This window comes from Mustelus asterias, chromosome 4, assembly GCF_964213995.1.
Source record: "Mustelus asterias chromosome 4, sMusAst1.hap1.1, whole genome shotgun sequence".
Classification (NCBI taxonomy): Eukaryota; Metazoa; Chordata; class Chondrichthyes; order Carcharhiniformes; family Triakidae; genus Mustelus; species Mustelus asterias.
In genome coordinates, this window is record NC_135804.1 from 135,014,040 (window position 1) to 135,036,059 (window position 22,020).

Below are 22,020 nucleotides of genomic sequence, written 5' to 3' on the forward strand. Positions count from 1 at the left end.
ATCCACCGTGTGGGACAATCACAGAAATACAGACGCAATGATGGTACTCAGTCTATGTAACATCCACTTCACTAGGAGATATCTCAGGGAATGTGTGAACAATGTATATTTAAAACAGCAAAGCTGTCAGTGTTATCATAGAATCACAGAATCCCCACAGCTAACCACTGTGTCACCGTGCCGCCTGCTGTGGTGTATGAGGATTTTCGGATGCAGTGGAGGTTGACGCATAGAGGTTGGCTGTTCTGCACTCCAACAGGTTGCAGGTTCCGGGGTTTAGATGTTTCAGTAAGAGCAGGGAAGGTGGTAAAAGAGGTGGAGATGTGGCATTGTTAGTCGAGGACAGTATTACGCGGCAGAAAGGATGTTTGATGAGGACTCGTCTACTGAGGTAGTATGAGCTGAGGTTAGAAACAGGAAAGGAGAGGTCACCCTGTTGGGAGTTTTTTATAGGCCTCCAAAAAGTTCCAGAGATGTAGAGGAAAGATTGCGAAGATGATTCTGGATAGGAGCGAAAGTAACAGGGTAGTTGTTATGGGGGACTTTAACTTTGCAAATATTGACTGGAAAAGCTATAGTTCGAGTACGTTAGAGGGGTCAGTTTTTGTCCAATGTGTGCAGGAGGGTTTCCTGACACAGTATGTAGATAGGTCAACAAGAGGCGAGGCCACATTGGATTTGGTACTGGGTAATGAACCAGACCAGGTGCTAGATTTGGAGGTAGGTGAGCACTTTGGTGATAGGGCGGCACGGTAGCACAGTGGTTAGCACTGCTGCTTCACAGCTCCAGGGTCCCGGGTTCGATTCCCGGCTCGGGTCACTGTCTGTGTGGAGTTTGCACATTCTCCTCGTGTCTGCGTGGGTTTCCTCCGGGTGCTCCGGTTTCCTCCCACAGTCCAAAGATGTGCGGGTTAGGTTGATTGGCCAGGTTAAAATTGTCCCTGAGATGCATAGTTAGAGGGATTAGCGGATAAATATGTGGGGGTAGGGCCTGGGTGGGATTGTGGTCGGTGCAGACTCGATGGGCCGAATGGCCTCCTTCTGCACTGTAGGGTTTCTATGATAGTGACCACAATTCGGTTACGTTTACTTTAGCAATGGAAAGGGATAGGTATATACCGAAGGGCAAGAGTTATAGCTGGGGGAAAGGAAATTATGATGCGATTAGGTGAGATTTAGGATGCATAGGTTGGGGAAGGAAACTGCAGGGGATGGGCACAATTGAAATATGGAGCTTGTTCAAGGAACAGCTACTGCGTGTCCTTGATGAGTATGTACCAGGTAGGGAGGAAGTGGTCAAGCGAGGGAACCGTGGTTTACAAAAGACGTTGAATCTCTCGTGAAGAGGAAGAAGCAGACTTATGTAAAGATGAGACGTGAAGGCTCAGTTAGGGCGCTTGAGAGTCACAAGTTAGCCAGGAAGGACCTAAAGAGAGAGTTAAGAAGAGCCATGAGGGGACATGAGAAGCCTTTGGCAGGTAGGATCAGGGGAAACCCTAAAGCTTTCTATAGGTATGTCAGGAATAAAAGAATGACTAGGGTAAGATTAGGGCCAGTCAAGGACAGTAGTGGGAAGTTGTGTGTGGAGCCTGAAGAGATAGGAGAGGCACTAAATGAATATTTTTCGTCAGTATTCACGCAGGAAAAAGACAACGTTGTCGAAGAGAATACTGAGATACAGGCTATTGGACTAGATGGGATTGAGGTTAATAAGGAGGAGGTGTTAGCAATTCCGGAAAGTGTGAAAATAGATAAGTCCCCTGGGCCGGATGGGATTTATCTGAGGATTCTTTGGGAAGCTAGGGAGGAGATTGCAGAGCCTTTGGCTTTGATCTTTATGTCATCATTGTCTACAGGAACAGGCTGGAGGATAGCAAATGTTGTCTCCTTGTTCAAGAAGGGGAGTAGAGTCAAACCTGGTAATTATAGACACCCGGTGAGCCTTACTTCTGTTGTGGGCAAAGTATTGGAAAGGATTATAAGAGATAGGATTATAATCACCAAGAAAGGAATAATTTGATTAGGGATAGTCAACACGGTTTTGTGAAGAGTAGGTCATGCCTCACAAACCTCATTGAGTTCTTTGAGAAGGTGACCAAAGAGGTGGATGAGGGTAAAGCGGTTGATGTGGTGTATATGGATTTCAGTAAAGCGTTTAATAAGGTTCCCCACGGTAAGCTATTGCAGAAGATACGGAGGCATGGGATTGAGGGTGATTTAGCGGTTTGGATCAGGAATTGGCTAGCTGTAAGAAGACAGAGGGTGGTGGTTGATAGGAAATGTTCATCCTGGAGTTCAGTTACTAGTGGTGTACCGCAAGGATCTGTTTTGGGGCCACTGCTGTTTGTCATTTTTATAAATGACCTGGATGAGGGCGTAGAAGGATGGGTTAGTAAATTTGCGGATGATACTAAAGTCGGTGGATTTGTGGACAGTGCGGAAGGTTGTTGCAGGTTACAGAGGGACATAGATAAGCTGCAGAGCTGGGCCGAGAGGTGGCAAATGGAGTTCAATGCGGAAAAGTGTGATGTGATTCACTTTGGAAGGAGTAACAGGATTACAGAGTACTGGGCTAATGGTAAGATACTTGGTAGTGTGGCTGAACAGAGAGATCTCGGTGTGCATGTGCATAGATCCCTGAAAGTTGGCATCCAGGTTGATAGGGTTGTTAAGAAGGCATACGGAGTGTTAGCTTTTATTGGTAGAGGGATTGAGTTTCGGAGCCAGGAGGTCATGTTGCAGCTATACAAAACTCTGGTGCAGCCGCACTTGGAGTGTTGCGTACAGTTCTGGTCGCCGCATTATAGGAAGGATGTGGAAGCATTGGAGAGGGTGCAGAGGAGATTTGCCAGGATGTTGCCTGGTATGGTGGGAAGGTCTTATGAGGAAAGGCTGAGGGACTTGAGGATGTTTTCGTTAGAGAGAAGGTTAAGAGGTGACTTAATAGAGGCATACAAGATGATCAGAGGATTCAACAGGGTGGATAGTGAGAGCCTTTTTCCTCGGATGGTGATAGCAAGCAGGAGGGGACATAGCTTTAAATTGAGGGGTGATAGATATAGGATAGATGTCAGAGGTAGGTTCTTCACTCAGAGAGTAGTAAGGGCGAGGAATGCCCTGCCTGCAGCAGTAGCGGACTCGCCAACATTAAGGGCATTTAAATGGTCATTGGATAAACATATGGATGATATTGAAACAGTGTAGGTTAGATGGGCTTTAGATTGGTTTCACTGGTCGGCGCAACATCGAGGGCCAATGTACTGCGCTGTAATGTTCTATGTTCTATGTTCAATAACACCACAGATGCCCGGTTGTGACTGATGATTACTATTTTGCAGGTCTCATAACGCTGATTACTACATGCAAGAGGCCAAGAAGTTGAAACATAGAGCTGATGCATTGGTAAGATATTCATTATTTTTTAATGTTTCTTTTCTTGTGTCACTGAAATGACACAAATTAATAGTTACCCGACGAAGCCGCTGCTCTATCGCTGGTGAGAAGTGAAATTATGTTGCCGCTTGTTGAGATTCACATCACTAAAGTTCTTTTCTTTTTTTAATTTTCAGCTTGATAAGTTTGGAAAAGCAGTTAATTATGCAGATGCAGCACTATCATTCATTGAATGTGGAAATGCTATGGAGCGTGATCCATTAGAAGCGAAATCCCCATACACCATGTATTCCGAGACAGTGGAACTCATCAGGTTAATGTCTTTTGGAAGATAATTTTACTAATCATTTTTAAATGATAATTAATAACCTGCTGTGAGGAAATCAAGGTAGAAGATTAAGATCTATATGGAGATGTCATATTTCAGAACTTAATTCTTAAAGTGACTTGTGACATTTTGTTTGCTCATAATTTTTAGATTATATTAATTTATGATGCTTGGAGTCAGCTGAGTAAATACTTTGACCAAATAAAGTGCTCAACTTGTTCGAAAGCTAATATTAGGGACCAGACGAGAAACTCCAAGGTGTATTATGAAGTTAGCTGAGACCCCAACAACATTTGATTTTGGCCTTAGGGTGGACACAAGGTGTTTCACACCAGGTATGATTCAAATGACCCACTCGGGAGCTTTTGTCAAAACAGAATTCATTTAATAACACAGTTAAAATATAACAAAAATAATTAACATAACTTTTAGCACTTAAAAGACTTAAACATGGCAAAGTATCCATCTTAGCACCTAACTATCTCTACAGTTCTAATTTAAAGCAATATCCCCATCGACATTCACCCTTCTTTGGAGTCTGCATTTTCTCCCCGTGTCTGCATGGGTTTCCTCTGGGTGCTCAGGTTTCCTCCCACAGTCTGAAAGACGTGCTGGTTAGGTGCATTGACCATGCTAAAATTCTCCCTCAGTGTACCTGAACAGGCGCCGGGGTGTGGCAACTAGGGGATTTTCACAGTAACTTCATTGTAGTGTTAATGTAAACCTACTTGTGACATTAATAAATAAACTTTATAAACTTTATAAATGATATGCTCACAGGGTGCTAGATTTCCAACCTCTTAACACTTCTGGACAGAGATCCAGACTGCAGTTTCTGGAGAAGGATATATCCGCAAAACAGCAGAACCTCAGAGAGATGATCCTTGTCTCTGGCAGTTTCCAGTCTCCAGACTTCAGAGAGGGAAAAAGAGAGGCTCTGCTGTCTCTCGACTCAAAAGCAGCATCTAAACTTGAAAATTCTGTGTAAGCCTAGCTCCACCCAGTCACATGACTTACCTGTCAATCAACCTAATTAAGCCCTACTCTGCAAAATCCTAAGGGAACACTAAAAACAACAGAACAGCATTAGTCCAGATTAACGCAAACATTCTAGCAATCAGAAGCAATTATGTGCTGCAGTAACAATACAGGATGCCGGTTATCGACAGAACGGCACTGATAATAAAACAAACTGCGAAATCTGATCCTGCACAAGGAGCATAACAAATACATTTCTTAAAGGCACAGTATCGTCACACCAAGGAGAATAGTACCTGACTTTAGACGAACATAGACTGGTGAATTGGGCAATGGCAAATGAACTTGAACTCAGAACTGCAAAGTCTGAGCAAGGTCAAGGATGATTTTCAGTGCTGGTGTGATGCCAGGTATATAGGCCGTATGTCCCATTAGTTCAGAAGACAGAGGAAAAGAAAGACTTGCATTCGTATAGCATTTATCATAACCACCAGACATCTCAAAGCGCTTCACAGCAATTGAACTACTTCTAAGTACAGTCACTGTCGTAATGTAGGAAACACATCAACTAATTTCCAAACAAAAAGCTGCCACAAACTACAATGTGAGATTGACCAGATAATGTGTTGTTTCTATGTTGATTGAGGGATAAATATTGGAGTCGCTTGGTCATACGGAACTTGAATCTTGCTGAATAGAAAGACATTTTGCCGAAGCTTTTTGTCTTGCACTCATCAGGACAAACACAAGAATACCAAATTTCAGACATTCACGACAATTTATGCCACAGAAAAAAAGGATGCTGACTGGTAGGCAAGTCGATTCTGATTGGCCAAGACATCGCCTTGGAGAAAGCAACAGGGAAACATAGGCTCCCGGGTAATTCAAAAAATGCATAAGGCTTGAACATATCCCTTTAGTTTGCAGAGAATGAACCCCTGTCCATGAATGTATGGTGCTTCTAGCATTACTAAGTGAGCCACGGTATCACCGCCTGCCACGGAATTGGAGCGGGCGAGGGGTGGACAATGGAGATATCCATTGACATCGGGCGGGAAATTCCGGTCTCGCTCAAGTGAGGCTGTAGAATCCTGCCCTATGAGTTTGACAGATTAAACATGTGATTGTTCGTGTAGCTATTAGCACACTCAGGATTGTTTGGCAAGTGATGTCCAATCAGGGAATCATTTCTAACAGCGGATGTTTTGTTTTGGGCTCTGCTGGTTGAGTATGGTCTGTGGAGTTGTCTATTGGAAACAACTGAAGGAACATGCTGTTTGATCCGATCAATGAGTCGCTGGGACATACATCCAATGTACCTGGCAGTGCACTGGCACTGAAATTCATACGTGACTATGCTCAGTGGTGAGGTCGGCAGACTGTCTTTCTGGACTGGCAGTGGCATCCTAGTAGTGGAAAATACCGCTTGTGTAGCCACTCCTTAGTAGCAGTGTGAAGCACCCGTTGTTCAAATTGATCAGATTAAATGGGTTAAAATTAATCCAAATTCCAAACCAGCATTCCTGCCTATCATTGGCCTGATCCCCATTTCTTCCAGTAACACCATATTGTTTGCAGAATTCACACTGAAACTTGTATCATCAAAGTTCTTATCTGTACTCGAGAATAATTTGTGCTACCCAGCCCACAGATTGTGCATTCCAAATTCACTTCAGAATCTTGAGCGGCATATAGATCACCTCGAATCAAATTGAAACGTGTGCATTTAAATAGCACCTTTCACAACCTTCGGATACCTCACAGCATTTTACAGCCAATGAAGTATTGTTGAAGAGACCATGTTGGAAACACGGTGGCACAGTGGTTAGCACTGCTGCCTCACAGCGCCAGGGACCTGGGTTCAATTCCCGGCTCGGGTCACTGTCTGTATGGAGTTTGCACTTTCTCCCCGTGTCTGCGTGGGTTTCCTCCGGGTGCTCCGGTTTCCTCCCACAGTCTGAAAGAAGTGCGGATTAGATGGATTGGCCATGTTAAATTGTCCCATAGTGTCAGGGGATTAGCAGAGTAAATATGTGGGGTTACGGGAATAGGGCCTGGGTGGGATTGTGGTCGGTGCTGACTCAATGGGCCGAATGGCCTCCTTCTGCTCTATAGGGATTCAATGATTCTATGATCTCTGATCCATAATCTAAGATGACACTTGGGTGCAGTACCAAGGGATTGTTGGACTGTTTGAGGTGTCATTTCTTGGGTGAGATGTTACAGCAGGAACATGTGCTCTCTCAGGTGGATGCAAAAGATCCAAACACACTGCTCAGAGAAGAAGAGGGAGTTCTCCGCAGTATCCCGGGTCAACACCTACTTAGGACACGTAGGACATTGCTTGTGTGTTGGAGTCTGCAGAGTGCAAATTGACTGCCGTGTTCATAGAATGCACACATTCGGCCCATCGAGTCTGCACCGACTGTCTGACAGAGTATTTTACCCAGGCGCAATCCCTGTAATCCCACATATTTACCCCACTAATCCCGCTAACCTACACATCTTGGGACACTAAGGGGCAATTTAGCATGGCCAAACGCCCTAACTCGCACATCTTTGGAGTGTGGAAGGAAACCGGAGCACCCGAAGGAAACCCACAAAAACACGGGGAGAATGTGCAAACTCCGCATAGTCACCCAAGGCTGGAATCGAACCCAGGTCCCTGGCACTGTGAGGCAGCAGTGCTAAACACTATACCACCGTGTTTCCAACATGGTCTCTTCAACAATACTTCATTGGCTGTAAAATGCTGTGAGATATCCTAAGATTGTGAAAGATGCTATTTAAATGCAAAGTTTCAATTTGATTCTAGGTGATCTATACCCGAATTCCATTTACATGTCTTGATTCCTGATACCCAATAGCAATCTCACATTAGCAAAACAGAAAGAAAAATTGGGGGTGCACAGACAGAAGTCAGTAATTCATTCTAAAACCTGATGTGAGTTTCATGTTTGCTTATATGTATATCCCTATGTATAGAGTTATTAATGTACATAGTATTCATGTCCATGCAACATAGTAACATATAAGGTCACTTCATTTATGAGCTGAGAAATTATGTCTAATTTTAGTAACTGTGCAACATAAAACCAGAATTGAGAGATCAGATTTGTTGATGCAGCTACTTCCCCAAGCTACAATTTTATATTAAGTTGGGATGTTACAGTCACTGAGTGGCTGATGACTCTAGTTCCTCAGGCTGTAGAATGTATAACAAAATGTCATCTTACTTTTCGCATAGCTACGTACAAACAATCAAGCTTAACAACTCAATACAGCTGTTACGCAGTCCTTTTAAAGAGCAACTGTATTGATTTCAGCACACACATCTCTCAAAATGCCATGTAAATGAGCTCAAAGCCAAAAGTTTAGATTTTACAATGGGAGGGGGAGTGGGGTGGGGGGGGAGGGGGGGGGGTGGCGTGGGGAGGTGATTTCTCACCTGAATGGTTAGAAATGGGTCCTCTTTGCTCTCGATTTTCCTGGGTGTGCTATTTATGCACAGGTACAGGTACAGGTTTGGATGTGTAAAGGGAGCACAGCACAAGGGTAATTTTGACTCTTGGACATTATATATTCATCACTCTCCAATTTCCTTTCCTCTGGATTCAACAAAGGAAATTGGGAGAGATGTATAATGAGTGGCAGATAGGTTAACGCACCCAAGAATCAAATTCAACTTGAAAAAAGGTGTTTGGAGTTTGAACACAAAATCCAGACTGTTGGATTTGATTTGATTTGATTTATTATTGTCACATGTATTGGGATACAATAAATTGTTAAAAATAAATAAGCTTTGACAAAAGGTTATCTTGAACTCGAAACGTCAGCTCTTTTCTTTCCTTACAGATGCTGCCAGACCTGTTGAGATTTTCCAACATTTTCTCTTTTGGTTACAGTGAATTGTTTCTTGCACACTATACAGACAAAGCATACCGTTCATAGAGTACATAGGGAAAAAGGAAAGGATAGGGCGCAGAATGGAGTGTTGCAGTTACAGATAGGGTGAAGAGAAAGATCAGCTTAATATATGATAGTTCCATTCAAACATCTGATGGCAGCGGAGAAGAAGCTGTTTTTGAGTCGGTTGGTACGTGTTCTCAGACTTTTGTATCTTTTACCCGACAGAAGAAGGTGGAAGAGAGAAACACTGGGATGCGTAGGGTCTTTGATTTTGCTGACTGCTTTTCCGAGGCAGCGGGAAGTGTAGACGGAGTCAATGGATGCATTTTAAGTTTTGACAAGCCACTCATGCGAAGAGCAGAAATTGCCCACACACTTCCCCTGCATCTGACAAACTAATAAAACCCATTTACACGTTACTCACCAGGCAGCATTATTGATTGTCCCTTGCTTCTTTCCCAAGGTACGCCATGAGGTTAAAGAATTTCACTGGCTCCATGGCTACGATAGCTGATAAGAAATTGGCCGTCTTATGGTGAGTTTTAGTGAGTCGGTTGCCAGGTTATTAAGCTTCCAGTTAACCGCTTTGTAATATCATAAGTGTATCATTATGTCGTCAAGAAAAATAAGTTAATGAGGGAAGATTTTATCTTCTTACATTCTCAAATTATAGATGATACAGCTGCGCTATTTTGTGACATTTATTCATTACCTTAATTCCATATTGTGCTTAACCAGGCAAAACGAGCTGTTTTGACTTTGTCCCACATCTATCAGCACTGCGTTCCTCAAGAATCCAACAGGAGAAGCATCATTTACATAAATTGTGTTGTTCTATTGAGTGCTTATTCTAATACAATCTATCTTTAATTAAATCTAGTTACCGATGCCTTTCACTTCTCTATTTGCGAATGTTCAGACTGAAGAAAGACCACGCAATAAAGTACTCCCGATCTTTGATGGAATATTTTAAGGTATTTTAATGATTTTATGTTGGGGTGGAGGGTGGGGGTTATGAAACAGGTTATGATGAAGGTGGTTTTCACCCTGTTACACCCAGCTCCCCTGATTTGATTTGATTTATTATTGTCACATGTATTAACATACAGTGAAAAGTATTGTTTCTTGTGCGCTATACAGACAAAGCATACCGTTCATAGAGAAGAAAAGGAGAGAGTGCAGAGTGTAGTGTTGCAGTCATAGCTAGGGTGTAGAGAAAGATCAACTTCATGCACCGTGGCTTCCCTGGGATATTACTAGGATAAGGCATCAAGATGGACAGGTGAGGGGATGGCCTTGTGACATTTTATCGCTGGGCTATTAATCCACAAACTCAGCTAATGCTCTGGGGACCCGAGTTCAAATCCCACCATGGCAGATGGTAGAATTTGAATTCAATCAAAAAAAAATCTAGAAATAAGAATCTACTGGTGACCGTGAAACCATTGTCGATTGTTAGAAACACCTGTCTGGTTCACTAATACCCTTTCGGGAAGGAAAGCTGCCATCTTAACCAAGTCAGGCCTATATGTGATTCCAGAGCCACAGCAATGTGGTTGACTCTCAACTGCCTTCTGGCAAATAGGGATGAGCAATAAATGCTGGCCAGCCAGCGACGCCTATGTCCCATGAATGAATAAAAAAAGGTGAGAATGCATTTCCTTTGATAGAGGTTACTGAGAACAAAGGGACGTGATCCAATAATTAGGGCCAGGCTATGTAAAGGGAGAAAATAGGAAGCAGTTCTCTACACAAAGAGTAGCAGAAATCTGGAACCTGTTAAAGGCCATGAATGCTGTTGAATAGTTGGAGCTTTTAAAGTTGAGGCTAGTAAGATTTTTGTTAGTTAAGAGTAGCAAGGGATCAGGAGTGAAGGTGTGTAAATGGAATAGAGGTAGGCATCATCCACGGGCTAATTGAATGGAGTAGCAGGCTCAAGGGGCTGAATGGCCTACTCTTTATGCTCCAAATCTAGGAACAGGCTCATTGATATTATTCTCACAGCTAAGGCAGGTTCAATCGAGACATTCCAGACATTCAAGAAGGCACTAAATGATTATTTGAATAGAAACAATGTGCAGGGGTATGAGCAAATGGCAGGAGAATGGCACTAAGTCATGATGTTCGTTTGGAGAGGCAGTGCAACCACAATGGGCCGAATGGCCTCCTTCTGTGCCATAACAATTCAATGAAGGAGCATCAGCATGGTTGAGATGCTGGGATTATTTTCCTGAGGCAGAGAATATTAGAAGGTGCTTTGATAGAAGTGCTCTTATTTTCTATGTTTCCATGTTTCCATGACTGACCCCATCCCATTTTATAACAAAGAATCTGAAACTGGATTTGTTTCACTTCTCATTGGAAAGCTAAAAGGGTCTATTGTATTTTTATGCACGATTTTCTTTGTGTTGCAGAGTTCCTCAAAAGCCTCACAAGCTCCTTCTCCTTGGGGAACGAACGGAAAGTAAGTTTCCCTCAATAATTCTGACGGACCACATTTTGTTGGAGTGAAACCTCTGACAGCAATGCCCTGTTACTGAGACCTGTGTTTCAGCTGTAGCTCGCTTGGTCACACACTCGCCTTGCACTCTGGGGCCAGCTCACAAACTCAATCTAATGCTGACACTCCAGTGCAGCACTGAGGGAGTGTGACAGTGTCAGAGGTGCCATCTTTTGGTTGAGATGTTAAGCTGAGGCCACATTTGCCTTCTTGGGTGGATTTGCGGGGAGGCGATGGCCCAGTGGTATTATCATTAGACTATTAATCCAAAAACTCAGCTAATGTTCCGGGGACCTGAATTCAAATCCCGCCATGACAGATGATGAAGTTTGAATTCAATAAAAAATATCTGGAATTAAGAATCAACTGATGACCACGAAACCATTGTCACTTGCCGGAAAAACCCACTAATGTCCTTTAAGGACGGAAATCTGCTGTCCTTACCTGGTCTGGCCTACATGTGACTCTAGATCCACAGCAATGTGGTTGACTCACAAGTGCCCTCGGCCAACTAGAGATGGGCAATAAATGCTGGCCAACCAGCAACACCTTATCCCATGAATGAATAAAAAATAAATTTAAGAGATCCCCGGCACCAATTTGGAGAAGAGCAGGGAGGTTATTCGTGGTAAACGCAAAATACTGCGGATGCTGGAATCTGAAACAAAAACAGAAAAATGCTGGAAAATCTCAGCAAGTCTGACAGCATCTGTGGGGAGAGAGTAGAGCCAATGTTTTGTGTCTAGATGATCCTTCATCAGAGCTCTGACAAAGGGTCATCCGGACTTGAAACGTTGGCTCTATTCCCTTTCCACAGATGCTGTCAGACCTGCTGAGATTTTCCAGCAATTTTCTGTTTTTGTTTGAGTTTTTCCTGGCGCACTGACCAATATTTATCCCTCAATCCTCATCATGAAAAACAGATTACCTGGTTATTATTATATTGCTATTAGTGGGAGTTTGCTCAGCGCATCATGTTTCTACATTACAACAGTAACTACATTTCAAAACATACTTCATCGGCTGTAAAGCACTTTGAGACATCTGGTAATTATGAAATGTGCTGTAGAAATGCAAGACTTTTTTTGTTCATGCATGTCCAGTGATGAACATTTTTTTCCTCACAAGCCTGTTGGAATTGCGAGTTAGCGATGGCTTGCGGAGGGAAACCTCCCTCAGCGACCCTTGGTGAACCATGGGGCCAATAGTCTACCTCACTGACAAATGAGATTGAAATGATTCAAAAACACATCCATGAAGAATGAGAATAGGTTGGAGGGAATGAAGTAAATGTCAAATCAGCTGCAGAGAGGGAAGAGAGGGAAAGAAGGATTGGATTAAGAAATAAAAAGAAAGTTAGAAAGTAACAATGAAAAAATTAAAATTTAACATTCATGAAATCTCTGAATGAAATCCACTACCCCACAGAATGAGACCTCACAAATATAGTGTGGGGCGACATGGTGGCACAGTGGTTAACACTGCTACCTCACAGCGCCAGGGAACTGAGTTCAATTCTCGGCTTGGGTCACTGTCTGTGTGGAGTTTGCACGTTCTCCCCATGTCTGCTTGGGTTTCCTCTGGGTGCTCCGGTTTCCTCCCATAGTCCAAAGACATGCTGGTTAGGTGCATTGGCCATGATAAATTCTCCCTCAGTGTACCCGAACAAGCGGCGGAATGTGGCAGCAAGGGAATTTTCACAGTAACTTCATTGCAGTGTTAATATAAGACTACTTGTGACTAATAAATAAACTTTTACTTTTGATGGCTCACTTTCTATTTTATTTATTAATTTTATTTATTTATTAGTGTCACAAGTAGGCTAACATTAATGCTGCAATGAAGTTACTGTGAAAATTCCCGAGGCAGGAGAAGTTGATTTGTAATTTTTAACAGCTGTTAAAAAGGAATTCAAGACGTTCATTGCATGAGTTTTTAGTTATTCGTTTATAGGATCTGAGCACCGCTAGTTAGATCAACATTTATTGTCCATTCCTAATTTCCCCTGAGAAAGTGGTGGTGAGCTGTCTTCTTGAACTGCTGCAGTCCATGTTGTGTAGGTACATTCACAAAGAGATCAGGGATTTTAACCCAGTATTGGTGAAGAAGTGGCAATATTGTTCCAGGACAGGATGGTGAATGACTTAGAGGATAAGTTGCAGGTGGTGGTGTTTCCATGCATCTGCTGCCCTTGTTCTTCCAGGTGGTAGAGCTTGCAGGTTTGGAAGGTGCTGTCGAAGAATCCTTGTTGAGTTGCTGCAGTGCGTTTTGTGGCTGGGACGCACAGCAGCTACTGTGCGTGGGTGGTGGAGGGAGTGAATGTTGAAGGTGGTGGAAGGGGTGCTGATCAAATGGGCTGCTTTGTCTTGGATGGTGTCGACCTTCTTGAGTTTTGTTGGAGCCGCACCCATCCAGGCAAGTGGGGAGTGTTCCATCACACTCCTGACTTGTGCCTTGTAGATGGTGGACAGGAGTTGGGGAATCAGGAGATGAGTCACCCACTACAAAATTTCCAGTTTCTGAACTGCTCTTGCAGCTACACTATTTTATTTGGCTGGTCCAGTTAACATTCTGTGGTGTGTCGAATGGACAAAGAATGTTCCAATGCAGCAACCTCATGAAACCCACAGGGAGGTTAAGGGCACGAGGCTGTTTTTGCAAAGTTAACAGTGGAGCAGTGGCAAATGTCCAGCAGCTTGTGGTGATTTGCATCACAGTGTATTTGGTTTGATTTGATTTGATTTATTATTGCCACATGTATTGGGATACAGTGAAAAGTATTGTTCCTCATGCGCTACACAGACAAAGCATACCATTCATAGAGTGCATAGGGGAGAAGAAAAGGAGAGTGTGGAGAATGTAGTGTTACAGTCATAGCTAGGGTGTAGAGAAAGATCAGCTTAATACAAGGTAGGTCCATTCAAAAGTCTGATGACAGCTGGGAAGAAGCTATTTTTGAGTCGGTTGGTACGTGACTTCAGATTTTTGTATCTTTTTCCCATTGGAAGGAGGTGGAAAAGAGAATGTCCAGGGTGCGTGGGGTCCTTAATTATGCTGGCTGCTTTTCCGAGGCAGCAGGAATGTAGACAGAGTCAATGGATGGGAGGCTGGTTTGCGTTATCTCTCCTTCAGCATAAATTGGTGGATGATTTACATATTAATGATGGTGTATGTCATCAGTTTGCAATTATTGTTTCCTCGTCCGCCACTGGTGAGGTCCCAGAGGTTTGGAGGATAGCCAATGTTGTTCCGTTATTTAAGAAGGGTAGCAAGGATAACCCGGGTAGTTATTGACTAGTGAGCTTGACGTCAGTGATAGTGAAATTGTTGGAGAAGATTCTTAGAGTTAGGATCTATACACATTTGGAACAGAATGGTCTTATTAGTGGCAGACAGCATGGTTTTGTACAAGGGAGGTCATGTCTCACTGATTCAAGTGAGTTTTTGATGAGGTGACAAAAATGATTGATGAGGGAAGGGCTTTGGATGTTGTCTACATGGACTTCAGTAAAGCATTTGACAACATCCCTCTTGGCAGGCTGGTGCAAAAGATTAAATCTCATGGGATCAGGGATGAACTAGCTAGATAGGTTTAGAACTGACTTGGCCATAAAAGACAGAGAGTAGCGATGGAAGGATGTTTTTCTGAATGGAGGGCTGTAACTAGTGGTGTTCCGCAGGGATCAGTGATGGGACCTCTGCTGTATATAATATATAAATGACTTGGAAGAAAATGTAGTTGGTCTGATTAGCAAGTTTGCGGATGATACTAAGATTGGCGGACTTGCAGACAGTGATGAAGATTGTCAGAGAATACAGCAGAATATAGATAGGCTAGAAAATTGGGCAGAGAAATGGCAGATGGAATTTAATCCTGACAAATGTGAGGTGATGCATTTTGGTAGATCCAATTCAGGTGGGAGCTATAAAATAAATGGCAGAACCATCAGGAGCGTAGACACACAGAGAGATCTGAGCGTGCAGGTCCACAGATCCTTAAAAGTAGCAGCACAGGTGGAACAGGTAGTGAAGAAAGCATACGGCATGCTTACCTTCATCGGATGGGGCATCGAGTATAAAAGTTGGCAAATTGTGTTACAGTTAAATAAAATGTTGATTGAGCCACATTTGGAACACTGTGTCCAATTCTGGTCGCCACACTACCAGAAGGATGTGGAGGCTTTGGAGAGAATACAGAAAAGGTTTACCAGGATGTTGCCTTGTATGCAGGGTATTAGCTATGAGAAGAGATTGAATAATCTGGGATTGTTCTCCCTGGAAAGACGAATGCTGAGGGGCGACCTGGTGGAAGTTTATAAAATTATGAGGGGTACAGATAGGGTAAACATAGAACATAGAACATTACAGCGCAGTGATGTTGCGCCGACCAGTGGTACCAATCTAAAGCCCCTCTAATCTACACAATTCCAATATCATCCATATGTTTATCCAATAACCACTTGAACGCTCTCAACGTTGACGACTCCACCACTGCTGCAGGCAGGGCATTCCATGCCCTTACTACTCTCTGAGTAAAGAACCTACCTCTAACATCTGTCCTATATCTCTCACCCCTCAATTTAAAGCTATGTCCCCTCATGCTAGCCAACACCATGCGAGGAAAAGGCTCTCACTATCCACCCTATCTAATCCTCTGATCATCTTGTATGCCTCTATTAAGTCACCTCTTAACCTTCTTCTTTCTAACGAAAACAACCTCAAGCCCCTCAGCCTTTCCTCATACGATTTTCCCACCATACCAGGCAACATCCTGGTAAATCTCCTCTGCACCCTTTCCAACACTTCCACATCTTTCCTATAATACAGCAACCAGAACTGTACACAATACTCCAAATGCGGCCGCACCAGAGTTTTGTACAGTTGCAGCATGACCTCCTGGCTCTGAAACTCAATCCCTCTACCAATAAAAGCTAACACACCGTACGCCTTCTTAACAACCCTATCAACCTGGGTGCCAACTTTCAGGGATCTATGCACATGGACACCCAGATCCCTCTGTTTATCTACACTACCAAGTATCTTACCATTAGCCCAGTACTCTGTATTCCTGTTACTCCTTCCAAAGTGAATCACCTCACACTTTTCCGCATTAAACTCCATTTGCCACCTCTCAGCCCAGCTCTGCAGCTTATCTATGTCCCTCTGTAACCTGCCACTTCCCTCCGCACTGTCTACAACTCCACCGACTTTAGTGTCATCCGCAAATTTACTAATCCATCCTTCCACGCCCTCATCTAAGTCATTAATAAAAATGACAAACAGCAGTGGCCCCAAAACAGATCCTTGCGGTACACCACTAGTAACTGAACTCCAGGATGAATATTTCCCATCAACCACCACCCTTTGTTTTCTTACAGCTAGCCAATTCCTGATCCAAACCACTAAATCACCCTCAATCCCATGTGTCCGTATTTTCTGTAAAAGCTTACCATGGGGAACCTTATCAAACGCTTTGCTGAAATCCATATACACCACATCAACCGCTTTACCCTCATCCACCTCTTTGGTCACCTTCTCAAAGAACTCAATAAGGTTTGTGAGGCACGACCTACCCTTCACAAAACCGTGCTGACTATCCCTAATCAAATTATTCCTTTCTAGGTGATTATAAATCCTATCTCTTATAATCCTTTCCAATACTTTGCCCACAACAGAAGTAAGGCTCACCGGTCTATAATTACCAGGGTTGTCCCTACTCCCCTTCTTGAACAAGGGGACAACATTTGCTATCCTCCAGTCTTCTGGCACTGTTCCTGTAGACAATGACAACACAAAGATCAAAGCCAAAGGCTCTGCAATCTCCTCTCTAGCCTCCCAGAGAATCCTAGGATAAATCCCATCCGGCCCAGGGGACTTATCTATTTTTACCTTTCCAGAATTGCTAACACCTCCTCCTTATGAACATCAATCCCATCCAGTCCAACAGCCTGCATCTCAGTACTCCCCTCAACAACACTGTCCCTCTCCAGTGTGAATACCGACAAAAAATATTCATTTAGTGCCTCTCCTATCTCTTCAGACTCCACGCACAACTTCCCACTCCTGTCCTTGACTGGCCCTAATCTTACCCTTGTCATTCTTTTACTCCTGACATACCTATAGAAAGCTTTAGGGTTTTCCTTGATCCTACCTGCCAAAGACTTCTCATGTCCCCTCCTGGCTCTTCTTAACTCTTTCTTTCGGTCCTTCCTGGCTAACTTGTAACTCTCAAGTGCCCTAACTGAGCCTTCACGTCTCATCTTAACATAAGTCTCCTTCTTCCTCTTCACAAGAGATTCAACCTCCTTAGTAAACATTAGAAGGTTTTTCCCAGGGCAAAAATGACAATTGCAAGGGGTTCAAGGTAAGGGAGGAAAGGTTCAGTGGAGATGTGAGGGGCAAGGTTTTTACAGAGGATAGTGGGGGCCTGGAATGCACTGCCAAGTGAAGTGGTTGAGGCAGATATGTTAGCGACATTTAAGACTTATTTGGATAGGCACATGAACAGACGGGGAATAGAGGGATACAAGCGGTTGGTTTAGATAGGACAATGTGATCGGCGCAGGCTTGGAGGGCCGAAGGGCCTGTTCCTGTGCTGTACCGTTCTTTGTTCTTTATATTACTGGAATCTCTGGTCCTATGAATCAAGCTGCCTTTCTCAGCTGCCTGCGGCTTTGAGTTCAATGGGAGCTGAGGCCATTGTTCTCGGGATACGACCACATGTCCCACGCCACTTCCACTCACAATTGTTTTTATACTTAACATGCAATCATTTCATTTTCCCCTCCTGTCCTGGGAATTTCTATAACCTTGCAGTAACAGGCTACCTCCGATAAAGGAGAATTGTCAACAGTTAATGTGATTTACTCACCTCCTGAGTTCCATCTTTCAATTTAATATCGACCTTTAGACTCCGAGTCACAATGTTTACATTTGCTGAAAGACTGGTGCATATTTTATTGATAGATGTTAGGATCTCCTTTGAAAGCAATCCGGGTCACGGTTGATCGGTTGATCGGTAAATAGCCGCCACTTTTACGAAGCTCGGTGATTGTAATGATGACTGAGAATTTAGCTGGATTTAATCTGGTCTAAATGTTTTTCAATATAACATTCATCCTAGGCTCCTGTCAGAGCCAATAAGAAGGGATGGAGTGTAATTATTATGAATGGAAATAACAGAACTCTGATTGATTCATAAAATAAAATCATACATCACGGTGTTAATCAAACTCCTCTGAGTTCTCCCAAGCTGCTTAATGTATTGATCACCAGAGCAACCCACTGACATAGTGAACAAAAGGACTGCCTACAGGTTCAGCACCATCTGCTTCCTCCTACATGGCTGTTTGTTTCCTAATTACATCAAGTTTACAAGGACATGAGCAAGCTGGATTTGCATCAGTCGATAGGCTTTCTCTCCATGGATTACCTCTCGGTCTGTCCACCATGTCCCCGTTTCCACCCTCTGGCCAACCCCGTGAGTTCATCCACACCTTCTCCCAGGCCACATCGCCTCTGCTGCTGATGCTGAAGACTTGCTTGATTTGCTTGCAAATTTCTCATCAAGTGATTGGGGCGGCACAGTGGTTAGCACTGCTGCCTCACAGTGCCAGGGACCCGGGTTCGATTCCTGGCTTGGGTCATTGTCTGCGTGGAGCTTGCACGTTCTCCCCATGTATGCGTGGGTTGCCTCCAGGTGCTCTGGTTTCCTCCCAAAGTCCAAAGATGTGTGGAGTTAGGTGGATTGCCCATGCTAAATTGCCCCTTAGTGTCAGGGGGACTAGCTAGGGAAATGCATGGGGTTATGGGGATAGGGCCTGGGTGGGATTGTGGTTGGTGCAGACTCAATGGGCTAAATGGCCTGCTTCTGCACTGTAGGATTCTATTTGCTTTGCCGAAGTTATTCGTGACCCGGCCACATTGGGGTCACTTTTTTGTCTTTCCGATGTCACTTAAAGAACAAAGGACTTGTATTTACACAGCCACTTTCACAACCACAGGAGGTCCCAAAACATTTTGCAACCAATCAGTACTTTTTGAAGTGTAGTCATACTGTAGGAAGCGTCGCAGCCAGTTTGCACATAGCAAGATCCCATAGTGATAACGATCAGACTGTGTGTGTTAGTGATGTTGGTTGAGGGATAAAGATTGACAAGGACACCAGAGATAACATACCCCCTCTTCAAAATAGCACCCTGAAACCTTTGACCTCGACCTCAGAGGGCAGAAGGGGCCTCAGTTTAACATCTCAAATCAAATGGTGAAGTAGTGGCATAGTGGTATTGTCACTAGACTAGTAATCCAGAGATCCAGGGTAATGCTCTGGGGATCTAGGTTCAAATCCCACCATGGCAGATGATGAAATTTGAATCCAATAAAAATCTGGAATTAAAAGTCCAATGATGACCATGAAACCATTGTCAATTGTCATAAAAACCCATCCTTACCTGGTCTGGCCTACACATGACCCCAGACCTAGAGTGCTGTGGTTGACTCTTAACTGCTCTCTGAAATGGCCAAGCAAGTCATGAGGGATGTGCAATAAATGCTGTCTCAGCGAGCGACACCCACATCCCATGAATGAACAAAAAAAATCCTGTCACCACAACAGCCCTTCCCAAACCTGAAAACGCCGCCACTTTGAAGGACATGGATAGCAGAGGTACATCGCCACTGACTCCAAACTTCTCTTCATGCCACACGCCACCTGACTTGCAATTGTGTTTACTGTCACTGTGTCAAAATCCTGGAACACCCTTCCTAACAGCACTGTGGGTGCACCTACACCTGCGGTTCAAGAAGGCAGCTCACCAGCACCTTCTCAAGGCCAATTTGGGATGCGCGGTGAACGCTAGCCTTGCCAGCCACCGCCACATCCCAAGGGAAGGAGAACCTGCTTGGCAAACTCAGACTATGATATATTTTCTATTTCCCTTCCTGCAGAACCACAGGAACAGCCTCCCCGCTGTCTCCCAGTCCGTCTCCTGTCAGCTCAGTTGGTTCCCACGGGAGTTACACGAGTACGACCGGCTCCTCACCCTCAGCAACCATCAGCATTCCGCAACGGATCCACCACATGGCTGCCAGCCACGTCAACATCACCAACAACATCCTCAGGAGTTACGAGCACTGGGACACGGCTGACAAGCTGGCCAGAGAGAATAGAGGTCAGGCTCCTTCATAACTCTGTTATTGCTGAAGCGATGTATGTGTTTCCTATTAATATGTGCCGTACTCAGTTGTGGGTACAGCCCCCAGCAAGAAATGTATTGATGCAGTAGCATCAGAGTGATCGAGGGGATAAATTATAATGATTAACTGCATAAAATTAAGGCCTTATGGGTAGCGTTAGGGCCTTTGAGCCAAAATCTCTGGGTTCAAGTCCCACTCCAGGACCTGATGACCAAGGAAGGTGCGTCCATAATGTGGCCAAACAAGTTGGGGGGAATTTTCCTGTCCTGCCCGCCACGGGAATCGTAGTGGGCGGAGGGTGGACCATACAAAGGTCTTGGGCGGGATTCTCCGGTTTTGGGACGAACGCGGCCGGAAAATCCCGCCCGTTGAGTATCAACCTGTCAATCCTTCCAGCACACACCGATGGAAGGAGAAAGTTCCTGGTCAGCCAAGTGATGGAAAGAAACTGGACCCTCGACTATCCATAGCTCCAAGCTGCAACATGCATGTGAAAATGTAAGTCGCTGCAGCAACACTGACTTCCTACAGGGCCTGGTTGGCTCAGTTGGATGGATGGCCAGTGGGGATCAGACTGATCCCAAGAGCATGGAGTTCAATCCCTGTTTCAGGTGAGATTGATTGGGGTCCCTTCTCCTTGTCCTACCCGTAGTGGAGGTCACGGCACTCTGGGTCGGACCTGCCACCAGGCAGAGAACTGAAAAAAATTTGTATTCCCATGAATAGAGGAGATTGAGGAGTGATCGGCTTGAGGTCTTTAAAATGGATCTGAGAGGATAGGTGTAGAGGAGCTACTTCCTCTGGTGGGAGAGAGTCTAGAAGGAGCCCCTGAGGAAAAAAATCAAGACCTGGCTCAAGTAAGACAGAGAGAAGAGATTTTTGGATGGCGTCAGATTTACAGGGAGCAGGCCATGAAAGAGCAGCCAGGAGTGCATTGGAATTGTCAAGTCTAAAGGGGACAAAGGCATAAATGAAGGTTTCAGCAGGAGATGGGTTGAGACAGAGACGGAGTTAGGAAATGTTATGAAGGTAGAAATAATCAGTTTTAGAATCCCTACACAACCATGAAATCCCTAAAGTGCAGAAGGAGGCCATTCCGCCCATCGAGTCTAGACCAGCTGGGAGATTTGATTCAGAAGGGCGGCACGGTGGCACAGTGGTTAGCACAGCTGCCTCACAGCGCCAGGGACCCGGGTTCAATTCCCAGCTTGGGTCACTGTCTGTGTGGAGTTTGCACATTCTCCCCGTGTCTGCGAGGGTTTCCTCCGGGTGCTCCGGTTTCCTCCCACAGTCCAAAGATGTGCAGGTTAGGCTGATTGGCCATGCTAAATTGACTCCAGTGTCAGGGGACGAGCGAGGGTAAACATGTGGGATTACAGAAATAGGGCCTGGGCAGGATTGTGGTCGGTGCAGATTCGATGGGCCGAATGGGCTCCTTCTGCACTGTAGGGATTCTATGATTCTACGTTGGTATGAATATATGGTGAGAAGCTCATCTCAGGATCAAATATAACACCAATACAACAGTTTTGTTCAACCTCACTCAGATTTAACTTTGATTTGGGCGGCACGGTGGTACAGTGGTTAGCATGGCTGCCTCACAGAGCCAGGGACCCAGGTTCGTTTCCCGGCTTGGGTCACTGTGTGGAGTTTGCACATTCTCCCCATGTCTGTGCGGGTTTCCTCCAGGTGCTCCGGTTTCCTCCCATGATCTGAA

General features: G+C 44.4%; 1 protein-coding gene across 2 annotated transcripts in view; it reads left to right on the forward strand.

Moving 5' to 3' along the window:
• Positions 1–22,020, forward strand: part of aff2 (AF4/FMR2 family, member 2) — a 518,040-nt gene that overhangs the window by 485,869 nt on the left and 10,151 nt on the right. For both annotated transcript variants that reach the window (XM_078211764.1, XM_078211763.1), the window contains exons 15-20: positions 3,339–3,402; positions 3,570–3,706; positions 9,072–9,143; positions 9,489–9,582; positions 11,023–11,072; positions 20,055–20,278. In XM_078211764.1, coding sequence (XP_078067890.1) covers positions 3,339–3,402; positions 3,570–3,706; positions 9,072–9,143; positions 9,489–9,582; positions 11,023–11,072; positions 20,055–20,278 — 641 coding nt within the window. The remainder of the gene's footprint in view (positions 1–3,338; positions 3,403–3,569; positions 3,707–9,071; positions 9,144–9,488; positions 9,583–11,022; positions 11,073–20,054; positions 20,279–22,020) is intronic.